The sequence below is a fragment of the Myotis yumanensis genome, unplaced genomic scaffold, assembly GCF_028538775.1.
Source record: "Myotis yumanensis isolate MYYU_CA2020_CCGP unplaced genomic scaffold, mMyoYum1.0.hap1 SCAF_11, whole genome shotgun sequence".
In the NCBI taxonomy this organism is placed as follows: domain Eukaryota; kingdom Metazoa; phylum Chordata; class Mammalia; order Chiroptera; family Vespertilionidae; genus Myotis; species Myotis yumanensis.
In genome coordinates this window covers 24291613-24305004 of record NW_027223762.1, presented here as the reverse complement: position 1 = coordinate 24305004, position 13392 = coordinate 24291613, and the positions used below count along the sequence as shown (strand labels likewise).

Genomic DNA, 13392 nt, shown 5'->3' with positions numbered 1-13392 from the left:
GTCTATGCCCTTGGTTCTCCCCCTCCCGTCTGTACTTTTCCAAGATTCTTTACACTTACAGTACAGGCTGAGCCCTCCAGCCCTCGGTCCCACTGAGCTGTCATCCTATTTTCTGAAAGTCTTTTCCTCACATCCTTCCTGTGCTCCAGGGCCCAGAATAGCACTTGTCCGTCTGGCCTCCCAACCTCACGCTGGATTCCCCTTGCTCAGGGTTACTTTCCCAGAATAGCCACTTCATAACAGGATGGCGGAATCCACCCGGTTCCAAGGCACCCTGCTCACTCGGGAAAACTGAAAACCAACCACCAAAGAACCTTCCCTTCCCTGCTCGCCTTCCTCACCCTTACTACCTTGGACGCTGCCAACCTGTAGTGCCACCACAGGCGACACTACCCACTGCCCCGATTCCGCACAAAATTGACTGTCACATAGGATCTGAAACTGAGAAATTCCTGAGGCCACCTCTTTTGGTCAGGACTAACAGGAAATGGCTTTATGAAGAATGTAAACTCTGAGAAAAAAAATGTTTTGTGAACTTGAGACTTACAGAGATACCAGGGAGGGTGAGAATGAGTTAGTTCCACGGGGAGGTGGTTATCTGTCAAAGACGCCCCAGTGTGAATGAGTGTGGCTGGGCCAGGTGCCTTACAGACAGCACCTTGGTTAATTCTCACTGACACCTTGTGTAATATGCATTTTTAACCTCTTTTTATAGTTGAGGAAACCAAGAGCAGAGACACCAAATAATTAGCCTGGCGTATTGGCTAGGAAGAGGGGAAGACCGTCTGGGCACATCTCTGCCCTTTTGGAGAAGGTAGCTGGGAGACAAGCTCTAAAACACTTCCTAGGGTGGAGTGTGGGTCGTACGGCCAATGGGAAGGCAGCTGAGAGGCCAGCAAAAGCTGCTTTGTTCTCCTAGCCCCCCTCTCCTCTCAGCCTCCAGGTGCCCCTGTGTTTCTGTAGTCCCGTCCTTGCCCTTCATCTCATGGCTGTATTCATGGTGAAGGTCATGGCTGGAAGGGAGGAGTGTAACATGGAGGAGGAAAGCACTAGTGATGGTGTTTCTGTGGGTGGACGTTTTGCAGAGTAGGAGTTCCCGGGTGGGGAGACCTTCCCAGTGGCCTTCTAACTCTGGCACAACGGAGCCTCCTGGGGCCTCACCTGAGGACAGGAGCTTGTGTGTTCGCAGGAAGCTGATAGCCAGCCGCATGATGGAGGCCTTGTCCAGGTGGGAGCTCACACTGTGAGGCAGGGGCAGCTCGTGGGCCAGCTCGTAGAAGACCTCCGTCTCCTTGCTCCTTCGGCACCTTGCTGCATCCCGGGACTTCTCCTTCCTCCTCTCCGAGCTACTCCTAGATTGAGAGACAAGGGGTTAGTCCCTAAAATGTCACTGTCATTCCATCATACCCTTGATCAAGGCATCCCGAGGGCTCCCTACCCAGGGTACGACCAAGCTCTCACATTGAACCAATACGTGCTCACACCAGTCATCTGAACCTCACAACCTGCTTCCTACTGTGAGCTCTGCTCTCATGGGTACTGTCTTCCTGCCTGCTTTGCTCCCTCTGTCTGCCCAGACAGGGCTTCACATGGTGGGGTCTGAGCAAAGACTAAATTCACCCACTGGCAATGCCTTGGTCCTGGTCCTGGTTATCTTGGCGCTGAGGTGAATGTTCAGTTCTATACACTCAAATTATTTAAATTGCTTAACCTCAGTTTTCTCATCTGTAGAATGGTCATAACAGTACTTATTCTCCACAGAGTTATTGTGAGGATTAAGTATGACAATTTATGCAAAACCTTTAGCATCAGGCCTATCTCCACTGGAAGCAATCAATATTAGCTAATGTTAATAACAAATCTGTCCATGAAAAGATGATCATGAGAATAAAAACATTGCCAAAGTCTACGGTACAACCCAATTTTCATAGAAATATATATATATATAATAGTTCTTGTATGTTATATTATAAAAAATCTAGAAAATAGAATGAAATAACTATTATTCTTAGAGCTATCATATGTACAGTGCTTACTATATCCCAGGCACTGGTTTAAGCACTACTACTGTAGCTTCTTTAATTCTTACAAGTACCCCTGCAAGTCGTCATTAGTATCATCTCTAATTTACAGATGAGGAAATGGGTCCATCGAGGCCAATTTCTCTGCAGCTTCTCTGCACGTACATGGGGAAGCGGGGCTCGGCACCAGCAGGTGGGCCCCAGAACCATGGAGGATGGATTGTCTTGTCTCTCTAGAGACTAACATGGTAGCAGTTTTAGGTTGGTGAGCATATGGGGATTGTTTTTTTCCTTCGTGCTTATCTGTATTTTCTTATGCTTCTAGAAATAACATGTATTGTGTGGTTGGTAAACAATTTTTTTTTCAGGTGTCCAGTGCAGTATGGCCCTGAAGGCCTCATCCAACTGGCTCCAGCTCACTGTCTCTGTCCTCCCGCCTGAGATTCCAGGCCAGGGCTGTGCTCCTCTTGTCTGGCTTTGCCGCCTCTAATCTGGACAGAAAATCTGTATTTTGGGATTCGTGGAATGTGGACATGCCTTTCAAACCCTCCAGGATCTGGGGCAGAGGCACAGCTTTGACTTTACAACATGTTTCATTTTAAAAAACAGAACATCCAGCTCCCTGGATGGATTAAGCTCCATTTGCCCAGACAGCAGAAAGAATGTCCAAGAGCTGTTAATGGTCAAGAAGAACCTTTCGAAAAACTGTGAAAAGGGTGGAACTGTTGTGTGTTTTTTTCTTTCTTGTCCTATCTCTCTTTTATGTTTCCTTCACCTAATCCCTGGTCCCTCCTCTCCCCCCGACTTCCAATTCCCAGAACTCCCTCCCTTGCACCCCACCCATCACCACCCTCTCGGGTCTGCCTCAGGATCAAGTTGCTTTTGCACCAGACCTTTCGTGACAGTTTGCATATTAGATTCTCCCACTTGCATCTTAGTTCTGACCTCTGATTGTGGAGAAAAAGCAGCTGTGCAAGGTTTGCAGGCATCCTGGCACAGGAAGTGAGGGTGGGAAGGGCACAGGACACTAAAACTGTACACATCACCCTGTATGTCATGAAAGCCAATATCTCGAAGATGCTGATTCCATTCTCCAGCACCAACCCTGGCAACCCCAAGCAACATCAACACGTGACCAGTCGTCAGGGGCACCTAGAGAAGCCATCCTGGGGTGGGAAAGGTCCCCAGAACAGGCTGTGACATTAACACCATTGTGTGTGTGTGTGTGCGCGCGCACAGAACGGCCCTTTGCCATTGTCCCTTCCTTAGAGCGAAGAGCAGACGAAACAGAGAGAACCAGGAAGGGGAAAAGCAGTCTGGGGTCAGCGCTCTGTCTGGTAATGGCATTTGACATTTGGGTCCTACCATGTTCTCTGGACCTGCAAATATTCATTGACACCTACTTTTGTGCCTGGTGTTACACCAAGTACCTTACAGATATTACATCATTATAATCCTCCTAACAACACAATATGGTAGGGTTTTGTGAGCACAATTTACACACGTGGAAACTGTGGCTCAAACATAATATGCAACTTGCCCAAGATCACAAAGCAAGTGTCTGCATAAGTCCTTGGAGATTGTCAGTGAGCAAGGCACTTAGAAGTCCTGAGGCACATGGGTGCTCCCTATCTAATTCCATCCTCACAACCATCTTGCGAGGTGGGCAAGACAGGAATTGCTGCTGTCCCATTTCACAGATCTGGAAACTGAGGCCCAGCCCAGTTAAGTGACTTACCAAAAGTCATCTAGCTGATTAGTGGCAGAGCTAGGGCTAGGACCCATCTCTTCCTAGGCCGATACACTTCCCACTGCTTAATGGTAGGAGATAGTGGCGTTAGCAAGAAATAAAGAACCAGCAACAGCTTAACATTTAGAAAAAGAAAGATTGAGAATCTCACACAGCCTTTTGGTTTTTAAAAGTCACGACTCCATTTTAGCTACCTGGTTTTTAGTTGCACTTTGGGGACTAACATGACTTTAATGAAGTTATCTAGTTCAACTTGACACAGTCCAGAGTTATCTGCCTAATGTTGACTCTGGGAAGAGTCAACACTGTCATGTGTAACACTGTCATGATTTCATTAGCAACACCGAAGAACAAGTATAATTAATGCCAAGTGTGAAGGTAAGACTTCCCCCCGCCACCCGAGCCCAACTGCTGCATATACAGTCTACTTCCTCACACCATTTATCATGGGTTAGGTCTCTTAGCAAATAGAATAGGGGAATGAAAGTTAGGAGGACTGATGTTTTAATATATTGGCCACAAACTATCTAGCTATCTGACTTTGGACAAAAAAGCGCATTCTTTGTGCCCTTATAGCCTCATCTGTAAAACGGGAGAGATCTCATGCCTTATTTGTAAGGATCAAATGAGATGAGCGTAGAAGGGTTGGAAGTACAGGTGTACCTCGCTTTATTGCACTTCGCTTTATTGCGCTTTTACAGATGTTGTGTGTTTTTTTTTTTACAAATCAAAGGCAAGACCCTCCACAAGCAAGGCTTACGACTTACTTTATTGCGGTGTTCTGAAACGGACCCGCAATATCTCTGAGGTATGCCTGTGCCAGAAAGCTCTCCACAAATGGAAACCATCATGACAGACAATAACGATTCCATTATCTGGCTGAGTATTAGTCACATTCAGACTTTGGCCATCACAGCTGTTCTTCATCGCCAAACCGCCTCAGGGCTGGAGGCATATTTGGGGTCAGGCTGATCTTGACCAGTTCTTTGGGTCATGTTGCTGAACCTTCTTCGGTCAATCAGGCTTTGTTTCCTAAAATACTCAAACTTTATTTTCGTTCCCTAGATGGGTTCTAGAACTAACTGCAATAGACCAGCTTTTTTAAAAAAATGACCATTCTAGACACGGCATGTTAGAATACTCCGGTTTCTTGTAAAAAGATATTTTATCCTAAGTTTTCCAAATCCTCAGAAAAGACTCCGAAATGTATTTCTTACTCCACGTTGCTCTTTTGACAAAGTTCCTGCGCCTGTCTTTCTTGGTGGCCTTGCTGTGACCACAGGCTGGTCTTACACAATATTTTGTGTATGGGACACGCAGCGTAAACCAGGCCCTGGGTACCTGGGCCCGCGCGCAGACGCAGAGGTGTTTACCGAGCTCTGTGCTGGACCCGTGGACCTGCAGGGTGGATAAGAAGTACATTCCTTGTTTTCAAGGAGAATACATTCTAGTTAGGGAAACAACAATTTGAAACATTTCTATTAACTACAAAACAAGTACAAACAATAAGCTGTATGGGTGGTTAAGATAAGAAGCAAGCTGTGAGTAAACAAGGTGAGGGAGGCAGGATTTCAGCTGATCCTAGGAGGACACACAATACCTTGGTGGTGTTTGCAGGGCTCAGAGAACACTTTTTGTTCCTACATGTGTTATCTCATGCGAGTCTCACAACAGCCCTGAGAGATAGGAACTCTCATCCCCAAGAAGTGGGGATTCAGAGGGATTAAGTAACTTGTTAAATTAGATATTGTCTCAGACCTAGTTCATCTGGGTCTCCAGGATCAAAGGTTTCTTCTCCACCGGCAGCAAGGAAACGGTTGCTTATTGGATGCCTTCGAAATGCACGGTGCCGTGTTAGATACTTGCCCACAAATTGGATGTTCGTGTACAGGACAGGAGGAAGCGGAGGGTTAAAGCTTTCAAAAGAGACAGTGACATCAAGATTCCACGGGGGATGGGAGGAGACTCTGTCCTTAAGTGAGCACCCACTCACGCGGGGAAAAGACCTAGACATCAGGAGTAGGACTAAAATCCCATCTCGGAGTTCGAAAGGGGAGTGAGTAGGAAGAAGGGGAATCAGTGCTGTCGGCTCCGCAGGAGGCTGCCTCCATCTCTGCAGGGGCTGGGCTGGGGTGGTGGTGTCAGAAGGGACTCCCTAGTGCTCCCTAAAAGCTGCGGGGCCAACCTGCATGTGTGTCTCTCTCCATGGAGAACAAGCAGTTTCTGTCTATATATTTTTTCTTTTACATCTTAATATACACAAGTTTATACTTAAGTCCCCTGAGTTGGAAACTCAAAGTCTGAGACATCGGATCCCACCAGAGGGAAGTGTCCACGTGAGAGCCAGGCAGCCCATCAAAAGGCAAAACAAATGTGACTGTACCTAAAGCTCCAGCAGGTATACGCTACAGTTCAACCAAGAAAAATCTCTTGGTCCAGGGCTTCGTTATCTTAAAAATGTCCCCTTAACCTCTGGGTCATGGCTCCAAGGTGGCACCATTGTCAGCTCTTGGGCAAGCTGATCTTGGTTTCTGGCTTCCAGGTGAACATAGCCTGGCGGGATGTTCAGGATGTCACCAGCTGCACCCACGGGGCTGCTTGCTTAATTCTCGACTGTCTCCTGATGTTCAGTACGATCAGGACTGCCCCACATAACACCTGGGGGCCATCAGGGTGTCAAAACTGTATGTCCATTACCTAAAAGGTTCGATGGCTGAGGAGCAGAATGGGTTACGGGTCAGGGGGAGAGGCTGAAGCTAATGAAACCATCTTGGATGAGTCTATTGGCTGGTGGTGAAATTCTAAGCGGGTACCAGTGTGCAGGAGCTGTGAATGGAGGAAATGAGAGTCACCACCAACAGCCAGTCATTTATCGGGGAGCTTGTGTGCCTATCACTGTACCAGATGCTGTAACTGACAGAGAGAGGCAAAAGTAAGGAGGCAGCGATTTGAATGGCTGCCACAGAAAAAGCAGCTGCCCCTCAAAACAGCCACCTTGGGAGAAGCCGCAAACTTCACTCCTGCGAAGCGGTCGATGTGCTAAGCATTTTGCGGGGTCTTTTTAGAATTAGTTACAGAGCCCCACAAGAAAATCAGTCATAATACTTCATAAACCATGCTTCGTTTTAAATTCCGAACAATATTCTCCCGTTTACCCACCCCGAGGATGGAATTTGGTTGTTTAAAAGAATAAAATGTGCCCTCAAAGATAAGGCCTTGCCACAATGGAAGGTTTCTGAAAGAATGGCCTTTGGCTCTGCGGGCAATCCGAAAGGTGTGGCAAAAATGTTTTAGAAGAGGGAGTGTTCTGGTGACCAGCTCTCCGGGGACATTCTGATGTCGTCCAAAGGCAGTAATGATCAGCAGGGGGATCTATTGTAAAGGGGAGGAAAGGGCATCAACATAGGCCCGTCAAAATGGAAGAAATCTAATTCAGGAGGAACTGGGCAGATCAAACCAACCTGGTCTTGGCCCTGAAAGAGACCACAGCCTCCTGGGAGATAGTAATACTACAGGCTAGTACATTGAACGTCCTAAAGAGGGGATACACAGAGGAGGTGAGGGCTGAAGTGGCTAAAACAGGAATGGATGTTTGCACTGACCCCTTCCCTGGATGAGGAATCCTGAAAAGTGTCTCATACCTCAACCTCCCCACCTCCACTCCTCTGGGCTGAGCCCCAGCTCCCTGCTCACTCTGTGCCCCTAGAGGGAGGGCCTGGACTGCATTCAGAGCTGACAGTAATGTCTGAGGCCCACCCAGCATGGCCCTCTAATGGTCAATTCTGCTTGGGGCCCACTGGAGATGCTTATCTGGTGGCCTTCTCTGCTCCAGGCAGCCTCGGAGAAGAAAGCAGCAGATCCAATTACTGAGCAGTCCCATCGGTACTGCCCATCTGGCCCCAGATAACCCAGCTCCTTCCATAACCTGAGGACGTGTGCAGTCCCCAGCCCAGCTGGGAGAAGCCGTGCACGTACAGGACTAACAGTGACAAACTGTCCCTATGCTTAGCTTCACCAAGCCCAAGCATTAGCAGGTTCTCTTTGTTCAACCTATTAATGAGTAATACCACTGTAAGCCTGTATCATTCATTATAAAGTACTTTACAAGTAGATCCGTAAATCTTCCCAGTAGGCTAGAAAGAGCAGATATCATGTTTCCCATTTTAGAGATGAGGAAAATTGAGGCTCAGAAAGGTGTGGAGTTGGAGCAAAATCCCTGTGCTCTCTTTTAAGAACACACAAACAGAGAGCCCATTGCCAACCAGCACTACACCTACCACATAACTGGAAATGGGCCTTCATCATGCATTACCATCTCATAACCTCGTTTATCGTAACAGATCATTTCCTTTTTTAAAAAAGGCTATGGTATGGGTGCCTGGCTAGCTCAGTTGGTAGAGCATGAAACTCTTAAAGGCTATGGTGGGAACAAGGGTAATGCATATCTAAGTAGGCAACTGTGAAAATACACAAAGGTATAAAGAAAAAAAATTGAAATCCCATTGGATTTATGGCTTTTTACTTTACATTTTATCACATTTCAAAGAATTCTTTAAAACACATTTATAACAGCCAGCAATATCATGTTGTGTGGGTGGACCACAATGCACTTGACTGTTGTTCAGATATGGTTTCTAAGTCCCAGCTGTTATAAATAACACTATGATGTCCACCTTTTATCAGGTGATGCGTTTTAATTTGTTCTGTATAATAAAAGATAACAGGAATCCAGCTGCGTTACTGAACGTGGAGCCCCGGAGGTGGAGATGCAGAGACAGGTACGGGGGAGGGGAAGCATTCAGGATGTGCACACCCTCTCAGCAGCTTTCTCTGCCCAGTCACCCCCCGCCCCACCCCCTTAGGATTCCTCTTTCCCTCCTGCCATGTCCAGGTTACAGCATCTAAACAGGGATGACCAGCTACTGAAATTGGGGAATCCAGGTCTGCGAAGATGGCTGCTCTTTGTTGTTCAATGTTTTTTCCAACTGTCGCCATCTCACCACACCTAGGGCACTGACAAAGGAGACTCGATGGCATCTGCACCCACGAATAGGGGAGGACAGCCAGTAGCCACAGCAGGCATGTGCCTGTCTCTCCATTGCTAGCTCTGGCCTCTGATGCCTGCTACTGCCCAACCCCTACACTGTGCAGACTCCGGGGAGGGACCCCTTATCCCCAGCCAGCTGACAGGCTGCAGCTGCGGCTGGGAAAGAGCCACATGCAGTACCTGCAGACTGATGATGAACTCTCATCGCACCGCCTCTGCTTCCATCCCGAAACAATCTCACGAGGAAGCTATGGTTCCATCCCTGTTTTACACAGGAGGAAACAGGCCCCAAGGATGTCAGTGACATGCCCAGTGTCACCCAGGTGGAGCCAGCACTTACACCCATCCTTTGACTCTATATCTAATATTCTTAATTCAAATTGGGCAGCTTTTCCCAAAATGCGCATAGTCCCTCTTGTAGGGTCAAAAGGTTTAGCTGAGCTGGATTTATCGGGGTGTGGGGGTGGGGGAGCCCTCTAAGGATACTCCTGGATGAGCTCTTAATCTGGGAGGCAGCAAAGGCGATATCTGGTCACCCTCATGCCCTAGGTCAGCCCTCAATGGACTGACCAGGCCCAGTAGAGTACTTTCTGCTTAGAGATGCTTGTTGTTGTTAATCCTCACCCAAGGATATTTTTTTCCCTTGATTTTTAAAGAGAGTGGGAGGGCAGGGGAGAGAGAAACATCGATGTGAGAGAGACACATGGATTGGTTGCTTCCCACACTCGGTCCTGGGGATCGAGCCTACAACCTAGGCACATGCCCTTGGGTGGAATTGAATCCAGGACCCTTCAATCCACGAGTCTATGCCAGTGATGGCGAACCTATGACACGCGTGTCAGAGGTGACACGTGAACTCATTTTTTTGGTTGATTTTTCTTTATTAAATGGCATTTAAATATATAAAATAAATATCAAAAATATAAGTCTTTGTTTTACTATGGTTGCAAATATCAAAAAATTTCTATATGTGACACGGCACCAGAGTTAAGTTAGGGTTTTTCAAAATGCTGACACGCCGAGCTCAAAAGGTTCGCCATCACTGGTCCATGCTCTACCCACTGAGCCAAACCAGGTAGGACTCACTAAGCCCTGCTTTGATGTCTCCTCCTTCGCACCTTCCCCACCACTATCATCTCATCCCTTATTTCTTAGAACTCCATCTTCGGGGCCAGTTCAAGCTCTACTTCCCCCAGTTTCCTCCCTGGCCACCCTCACTTTCTCTCCAAGGTGCTTTCTTCCTATGTTACTCACTTGCCTTCATTAAAGGCCTCCCTGTCTCGCTGGCTTTTCTAGGCAAGCTTGGTGCCCTCGGGGGGATAGGCCATAGGCACAACATCTACTTCTGTGCATCCATCACAGGACTTGGGCCATGGCAGACAACCTGGGTAAATATTTGCTAATTGATCATAAAAACAATTCAAGTGTGCCCTTTACTCTTCTCCTTTCCCTCTCGGGAGGAAAGAAAAAGTGATCCCAGCGGGCTTGGCCTCCATCCCCAGGGCGGGGCCTTGCTGCTCTCCCGGGAGCTGCAGCTGGGCCAGCTTAGGTTTCAGCTCTCTGCCGCACCTCTTCCCTTCAGTGAAGAGTTAAAGCACTGGGAAGGCTTCTTCTCACTTGGAAATCTCCATTTCCTCATGCAGCGTGAACAAGAGAACATCTATGGACAGAGGCTGAGCGAGCCAACTGCACAGGGAGGGGACTCGCTCTGAATGGGGCTGTTCTAACACCCGCCAAGGCAAGTCATTAAGATGCCATCCCCGAGGTGCAGCCCCCAGCATCACCTCTAGATATCCCCTGAAGCCCTGCCGGCAAAAGGGATGAATGGTGAGCACAGAGCCTAGTGAAAGCAAGCTCTTTCATGAGTCGGGGGGAGAGGACCTCTGCAGCCCCCACTGGAGTGGGGGTTGGGTGCTGCAGAGGAGGCAAAAGCAGAGGTCCTCCTCTCTCCTACTCCACTCCCCCCCCCCCCCCCACCACACTGAACTAAAATTAATCCCTGATTTATGCAGAGTTGCCAAAACAATTGCTCATCAAAAGGCAACCAAGGTGGGGGGGTTGGGAGGGGGTAATAACATTAGAGAAAGTATGTGCGATGCCAAAAATAATCATCGTGTCATGAGAAAACAGCCGGGCTGCCTCAGGGGCCAGTGCTGGGTATATTCAGGAAGGAGGGGGCAGAAATTCCCCTGGCTGGCTGTGTCGTCAGACATTCTGGGTAAAAAAAAAATTAAAAAGCCATAACGGGAATAGGCAGAGAGACCTCTTTTCAAGTACAGAATATGATTTTAAGGGTCAGTTCTCTCTCTTTATTTCAGTCTCTTGGATTTCAAAGGAAGTAACGTTTGTTTCATCTTTTCATCGGGTCTGGTGCTTAATCATATGCTAATAGTGAAATACCCTAGGATTGGCTTTACTAATCCTAATCTGACGCCATAACTCCCGGGCCTGGTATTTAAAGCATTTCCAAATGCGAGAGAAAGGGTGGGGGCACATGCAGGAGCTCTCATTCTCCTCCCCCCATTCCACAGCCCTGTCTCCCTATTTAAAAAAGGAAGAGAGGAAGCAAAGGGAAAGGAGAGAGCAAAGATCCGGAGAGAAACTCAGAGACCCTTTCCCTCCTGGGCTTCCTTTAGAACCCTGATTTCTAGCCTATGTACATGGCCACAGTCCAGAGCTGTGGGATCTGGTTCATGGCCACAGTGAAAGCCCGTCCTTTCTCCCAGTTCTGCCCCGTCACACTGCGATGAGCCGATGAGCCGTGAGCTGTTCCTGCACATTTAGGAAGCTATGTTCCATTCCTTTGTAGAGGAGTCATCAAAAGCCACGGGAAATGCCAGGAAGTCTTCCCCAAGTTACTATCACGCCCTCAAATGATAATATGGAGCAATTTGGGATGTAGAGCTGTGTTTCTCCCCCGACACCCGCAACAATAGCTTTCCCCCCGCTTTCTACTTATTCAACACATATTTACCTCTTCATGTGCTGGGGCTGTCAGGAATGGAATGAGACCTGGAACTGGGAGGTTGCAGAGAAGTGGAGAGTGAAGTCCTAAGGGACAGGCCTGGTGTCAGTGATGCGATGGGAGTGCAAGGGGAGGAAGAGGGGGGAGCTCCATGCTGAAAGTGGGGTTTGAAGAAGGAGCAGATATGGGGAGGCCATCAGGAGAGCAGGAGGGACAAGAAGGACAGAGATGCTGCTGGGCATGAACAGGGGTGCCAGTGGTCAGGAGACGGGCTGGAGGGCAGGGTGCAAGACAGGAAAAGTCAGAGTGGAGAGAATTCAGTCAACAAACACCACTGAGTATCCACGAGGTGCCCAGTGCAGACGAGGGCCTTCAACAACGAAAGGACTGGTAAATGAAGTCAGAGGATCTGATGACTGCCTCTGCCATTGATTCGCTAGTGGCTGATGCGCCAGGTGATGGGCAGGGCAGAACCCAGCCTGGATCCCTCTTCTGCTGGGGGAGCATGTGTCACACTGTACAGCAAGTATGAGAAGCCCTCTCGCTCACCAACAAAGCCCGGGGGAACGAGTTCCTTTGCTGGGAGCTCTAAATATGGCAGCGACCCCTGGGCTGCCACAGGCTGGAGCTTAGGCTCAGCCCACAGAGACCTGGGGGAGGCATTCTTGCTGAACAGTAACTCATCAATGCGACCTGTGGGATGAAAAGCAAACTTCACCAAGGGCACACGCCTCCTCTGGCTCCAGTCGTGTTTTATTTTCAAAGACTTTAGCCCCAACCCTCCAGTTGTTTTCCCCTTGCCCCTTTCCTCCTTGACCACTGATCAAACAGAACACAATTCCAATCAGAACCCAGGGAGAGGAATAACTCACCAGTCTACACCCCAAACCATTTTGGCATGTCACTCTGGGTTCAAAAACAGGAGTGGCTTCCTACTGCCCCACATTGAAGTCCAACATCTAGACGCCCCTTGAGGTCTGCCAGTCCCGACCTTGCTTTCCAAACCGAGCTCCCACAAGCCCGTAGCACCCTACCTGCTCCAGCCAGCCTACACTCTGCACGGACACCCTCCACTCAACACTCCCATCTGCCACCCAGGGACCCCCTCCCCCCAGAAATCCAATCCTTCCTTTCTTACATTCCAAACCCTCTGCTTTCAGAACCAACATAGACCCACCACCTCCACAGAGGTCTTCCTGATCACTCTACCCAGCCCACACTGATCTCTCCTCCCACCCGGGCCCTGAACACCTGCCTGGAGAATTTATCTAAACCACTTAACTGCAAGGGAGCATCACTTCATTATTCCGTATCCTCGAGGTCTTCTCTGAGGGCACAAAATGTCACATTTCTTATGTGTCTCAGAGCCTGGCACGGTGCCTTACCCCAGCAAGGACAGTTTCGTCCAGCTCGTTCAGATATAGCCACAGTGTGGAGGGCTGGAGTGACCCCCGGCTGCAGGATTAGGATCACAGAGTTAAAACGCTGTGGTGCTTTCCAAAGAAAAGCACCAGAGAAAGTGGGTTAATGAAGAGGAGTGGTAGTGGCTCATTCACCACTAGGTTACCTAATATCCGGTGACTCCGCACTGTCCCCAGGAAGCTGATCC

At 48.6% G+C, this 13392-nt stretch overlaps 1 protein-coding gene across 1 annotated transcript in view; it reads right to left on the bottom strand.

Moving 5' to 3' along the window:
- EPAS1 (endothelial PAS domain protein 1) overlaps window positions 1-13392 on the bottom strand; it is a 77123-nt gene that overhangs the window by 30945 nt on the left and 32786 nt on the right. The window contains exon 2 of the mRNA XM_070429140.1: window positions 1162-1352. Coding sequence (XP_070285241.1) covers window positions 1162-1352 — 191 coding nt within the window. The remainder of the gene's footprint in view (window positions 1-1161; window positions 1353-13392) is intronic.